The sequence below is a fragment of the Typopeltis vanoorti genome, chromosome 3 (genome assembly GCF_054136105.1).
Source record: "Typopeltis vanoorti isolate ZY-2024b chromosome 3, IOZ_Tvanoo_1.0, whole genome shotgun sequence".
Classification (NCBI taxonomy): domain Eukaryota; kingdom Metazoa; phylum Arthropoda; class Arachnida; order Uropygi; family Thelyphonidae; genus Typopeltis; species Typopeltis vanoorti.
This window is the reverse complement of record NC_143551.1, coordinates 94,960,821-94,966,820: the sequence shown is the minus strand read 5'-3', so window position 1 is coordinate 94,966,820 and position 6,000 is coordinate 94,960,821. Positions and strand designations below refer to the sequence as shown.

Sequence of the window (6,000 nt, the reverse complement as noted above, 5' to 3'; positions counted from 1 at the left end):
GATTCGACGAAAGAAAAAATCTCAAGTGCATGTTAAATGGCAGAAAAACATTATCAATCAGTATTATACCCATGATGATGATTGGTCACTGGTGAAATAGTTATTGTGATTAGCATTTCATTCAAATCTCAGAACAAGAATATAATTTCTTGTCAAATATAATATATTTTCCACTTCGGCGAAAATCTGTTTGTTATCATTTTTACTGTTCTGTAATGCTTTTTACATCTCTTGGCGTTATTGTATAATATGTAAAACGTTTAACATAATTAATGCTTTTATTGCTTGTAACTGCTGTGGAGATAATGGAATATATTATTTCCTGGTATTTCTTCGAAAGTATGGCAATTTACATCGATTTGCATATTACCTTAAAAAACGAAGCAAAACAAAAAGAAAAGAACCTGAGAGTGAGTGAGAGAGAAAACGATTTCTTCGTTGGCACTCTAGCGGCAAAAGAATTATTATCATTTATAAAGTAATCGAATGAGTCGAGTTGCAACGGAAGGGTGGGGAGTAAATGTAACGTTTGTATGTGTGGTCATCGAATGCAGCAAAAATTGTGTTTATCATTTGTGATATTAAATTTAACATTTATTGAATGTAAGTTAATACAATGGTGTTTAGCGTAAAGACATGATAATGACATGGTAGGTTGGATTTCGACGTCTGTGTGCATGTTATGTATATATCGTTCGGTGTGTGATCTGTCAATGTCGGGCTCTGCACACCTTTTGAAAATTCCACCGTAGTGTGTGTGTGTGCATTTTCCCACACCAGTATTTTGCAAATTTGTACGCTCAACGTGACGCCGGTTGTTAAGCCTAACTGCCAAGAAATGGGATGTGCAGTGAGTTCAGCTGCCGATAAAGAGGCGGTCGAGAGGTCAAAGAAAATTGACAAGGATCTACGTGCGGAAGGTGAAAGACAGTCTAGAGAAGTAAAGTTGCTTCTTTTAGGTAAGTAACGGTGCTCCCCCCCCCTTTTTATTGTATATGTTAATAAGGAAAAACCAGTTAGAAAATCCTTTAAAAATTAGATGAGGGTAAGTAGGGTTAAGTAAGGTATCTCAAGAATCTATTTGTACCCGGATTAAGGGGGCTCAACAGAAACTCTACTTGTCGGGGATTCTGTTGACAAGCGCAAGAACTTCGTACTTGCGCTGCTATTTAAATTTTTAAAAAAGAGATCGTTATTGTGAAATTACTTTCACATCAATAACACTACAAGGCTGTATTAAGGATAATTTTACTTTTAAGTGAGATGTGTTTTCTTAAGTAGATGTACACTACATAGCAAAAGTCATGGGACACTTCCACTTGCTGGAAGGATATGACGAGGAAGTATACAAATTTTATAAATCCAGAATTAATAAATAGTTAATGATAATCCACAGCAGAGAATGATAATTGACCATGATATGGAAATGGCAGAAATATCTGCAGGAAAATACAAGAATTTAAAATCCACAGTGAGCAATTCGTGAAAGGCATGAAAGTCTGCAGAGGATGCTGTTGATTTAGTGCTTTCATAAATCACACAAATAATGCGACATTTACTCTTCAGTAGGAATGACCTGAGTTTGAATATCACCAATGATATGAGGTATCTTTTATAGAGGTGCTCTCATCTGATAGTGAGTTACTAATTCTATGGAAATGATAAGGTTTTTCAGATAAACACCTTATCATTTCCATAGAATTAGTAACTCACCATCAGATGAGAGCACCTCTATAAAAGATACCTCATATCATTGGTGATATTCAAACCCAGGTCATTCCTACTGAAGAGTAAATGTTGCATTATACTGTGTTCTTTGACCATAAACTGGCCAAAGAACACAGAATTATCAGACACTTGCATCCAGTGGCGAGTTATGGAAATTTAACAAAGGGCTCGCATCGTCGAGCAAAAAAAAAAAAAAAAGGGTTGGGGCTAACTTAGCCCTTATCATACTTATATTACGACTTTGTAGAGCTTCTGACAGAAATGATAATTCCTATAGGATATCAATCATTAATGCTAGATCTTTTAAAAATTCCAAATTGAGAAGTTGGTTTAAAAAGCCCTTATATTTACCATTCGATGCAAAATGCTTGCATAAAGCTGGGTAATTTCTCCACACAGCAACAGCCTTTTTGTAAATTTCAAGCTGCCCATCATGGTCCCAACACATGGCCGATATCTTTAAAATTTCAATACCAATGTCTTTTGCAATCGTATTTTATTCTCGTTGATTTTTTGGTTGATAATAAAAAAACATATAATTTATCCATAAATATTTCAAAATGATTTATTTCTTTAATGCTTTTTATCGAATTGTCTAATGCTAATTGTAAACGATGAGCTATGCAATGCCAAATCACAATGTTGGGAAATTTTTGTAGAAGTTTGATTGCAACACTGATTTGTTTCCTAACATTACACAAAGTAGCAATTATAGTAGCATGTATACATTCCGCGGTGGTATTTTCTAGTTCTACAAGACTATTAAATAAGAAGAACAAGGGGCTTGCAAATTTGAGAAAAATTTAACAAAGGGCTCGCACGAGCCCCTTATAGCTCATCACTGTGTACATCATAGGCAGATAGGTAGGCCTGAAATAAGCTGATGAACCTTCAAAACACTCATTTCTCATATTTCATTTTATCATCAGATCTTACAGAATCTTGTCTCTGGGGAAGCAGCTGTAAACAGTCCTGCATGTTCTCCCATGAGAGAGAGTGCACCACAGGTTGCAAAGTTTTAAAGAACTGTATCCCATAAGCTGTTGATAACAGGAAACATAAGTACATACTCATTGTTAATAGTTGATACACATAGAGCTTGGACTATGATGCAATGAAAATTACATTCTAATTCTTTATGGCAGATACTTGAATTTTATTGTTTATCTGAAATTTTTGTCCCAGAAGATGGTGGTGCACTGATGTGAAAGTTGCTTCTTGTCACATGGATTAAATGCACTGGTTGTTGTATATAGAATCACACTTGCTAGATCTTGCATTAATTTTCAGATCAGTCATGCATATTCTACATCACAATTTCATGATACCACTTTTACAACCCTGCTATCTTGATAATTCCTATTGTCAGAATGTAATGATTGAATAAATGTGGTTTGAAGAAAACAACAGTTGTAATGTTGCACTTTTTTAATGTAAGTCTTCTTTACTTTTTTATTGGATTTTTATCTTCTTTACTTTTTTATGTGCAGCTTTATTGGTAATTTCCTAATGCTTTAAAAAGAAGTTGATACAGTACCACCATTTTTCTACTTGAAATAAAGAGAAAGTCGTCTACAATTGTTTAAGCAATTTTTGCAGCCAAAATATCAACATCAGTTTCTATGATGATGTATGTTTCGCACGTACATGTGGTTCCATAGTTCAGTGTTGATGCATTTTGGTTAGAAAAACATGGGTTTAAATTTTGTCTAGGATGCAAAGAACCTTCATTGGGCTTTTCATCTGAAGGCAAATTAGTCAGTCTTATATGGAGATGACGGGGTTTTCCTGGAAACTTATTTTCATCCTGCAAAATAGACAAAGCAGCCAGAAGAAAACAGAGTTAATAGACCTGAAAGCGCTGGTTCTATATCCTTAATTGCTTTGACTGTAACTCTGAATGTCCTAAAATAGCTGTACACGTCCAATGAATTTTGTTAGGTTTGTCATGTTTGTATGTGCACTAACATGTACAGACATGTTCAGTGAATGTTTTTGTACTGCTGACAAACTTAGTTTGAAATTAATACATTTCTGCTGTAAATGAAATATACTATCCTATGAATCCCTTCTTAGCATAAGCTTCATTATTATTAATATGATAAATTATGCTTCTGTGAATCACAAATCTTCAGTTTGAATATCTGTAGTACAGTTTTTTAGAACAGTGCATCCTTCAGTTAGAAAAGACCTGAATTTGATTCTCATCATGAGGAATCTTTGTGGACCTTTTCAGTTGATTGTTTGTTAGCGAACCTGATATGAAGTCATTTCATCCTGTACGCAATCAAAGTGGCTAGAAAACGTGCATTTAAGAAACAAATACTGAGTGTGTGCAAGGGCAATAGATGGCATGGCGGGTAACAGTGAATTATGGACTTTATTAGTGGATGGTAATAGTGTAGTGGGAATGAGGGTTGTGGTGTCGAGTGCTCTCCTGTCATGAGTCTTTGGACTCCATGGTGGGTGCCATGCAGTATTACTTGACACCTACAGGGAATCCCAGGACTGATCACAGGAGGGCACTTCACATGATCCATTAATATCAATCTGTTAATGCCTATTATCAGACTAGTTTCTTTGCCTTCTGCAAATCATTTCTGGGCTGAATACCATCCTGAACGAAGTTAGTTTGCATTTTTATGCCTCAAATCACATTTACCTTTGTGTAACCAAAATCCAGCTTTCAATTTCTTAACCAACCAGTCATGCATTTCTGAACTACTATTATTACACACACACACACACACACACACACACACACACCTGTAATAATTTTCTTGCCATAAAGGTGGAATTTTTACATTTTCACTTGATGTCACATGACATCAAGAATGCAGAATTTTTTTAATCCACTTTTGAGTTACAATTTTCTTCTTACTATTTTTCTACCTGCATCACTCTCCTAACTCTTTAAACCCTTCAAATCTGTTTGATTTCTTTTCTTTAAATCTAGATTTGCACTGAAGTTATTGTAGCATCAGTTATTCTTCATGACTTCAGTGTACACTAACTCAGTAACTCCACCTACTGAACGTCCTTGAAGGGATGTTAAATCATTTACCATTATGTTGTCTTCATGCAAGTTGTGCTTCTTGCCATATTGTTGTAGTATAGATTCTTAGCCTGCATCTCAGTATAAAAAAAAAAAGTTCTTGGTTTTCCAAAGAAGATTTGTTAAGATTGGGTAGAGCAGAGCCAGTAGCAAAGCTGTTTGCTCATGGAACATGTTTACAAAATAGCTTTTGGAGGCAATGATAGAAAAGTTTCATGTCGTGTGTGTGTGTGTGTGTGTGTGTGTGTGTGTGGAGGGAAGGAGGGGAGGACTGATTCTAGATCTGTGGTACTGTCCTTGAATATTTGTAAAGTCTTCATTAATTCTCATTTTTCTCTACTGTCAATGCCTGTTTAATAGCTAGCAACACAGTACCATGGACCTCATGGTTTACAAAAAACTGATCATTAACTAGCATTTCTCTCACACTGAATTTAATCAACCATTTTCCTGTCCTCTTTCAGTTCTACCTATCGACTTACAGCTCACATATAGACTAAGTATTGCTTGATGTACTGTTCCATTTACACTACATAGAAGCATTTTGAACAGCTTTTCTCTTGGCACCTTGTCATATGCCTTTTGTTAGATCTATGAAACTTAAGTACAGATCCTTGTTATATTCTCTGATTGACTGAATGATTAGTATATCTGCTCTCTAACCCACATGTCACATGTGTGAATCCCACTGTGGACATGGATGTTTGTGATTGTTAGGCTTTAGGTGAGAGATGAACTTCATCGTCCAGTGTGAGACCTCAACAATGTTTATTGGAAATTATTTTCTAACTTTGCATTGAAACAGTACTACATACTATAGTCCCACATGTGGGACCAAAAGAGGCCTGGACCTCAACAATATCCTGTAATATCCAACTCCAGACCTGGGAATTTGAGAAGTCATTCTCTGGTAAGTCCTCCATGCTGCCAGTGTCCTCTGCAAGGCACACAAAAAAGTATCTTGAAATCAGCCCGAGAGTCCAAAGCTTAATAAGTTCATATGACTCTGCCAACATCATACAGTAGCAAAGAAATTAATCCGAAGATCCACATTTTAAAGAAAAATCTTAATTTTGCAAGAAAATAAGTACAAAAATTACACTCTAACTATATCTAATAATTTAATGAACCAAGTCTCTTTTTCATGGTCCACAAATTTTCTATTGGGTTAGTGTCAGGAGAGCTACCTGGCAACTGAAACAATTGATGTTATGATA

The 6,000-nt window shown here is 35.5% G+C and overlaps 1 protein-coding gene across 1 annotated transcript in view; it reads left to right on the top strand.

The window, feature by feature from the left end:
* Window positions 1-491: 491 nt before the first annotated feature.
* Window positions 492-6,000, top strand: part of Galphai (G protein alpha i subunit) — a 167,096-nt gene continuing 161,587 nt past the window's right edge. The window contains exon 1 of the mRNA XM_090415818.1: window positions 492-959. Within this exon, the coding sequence (XP_090271944.1) occupies window positions 839-959 (121 nt within the window). The 5' untranslated portion in view covers window positions 492-838. The remainder of the gene's footprint in view (window positions 960-6,000) is intronic.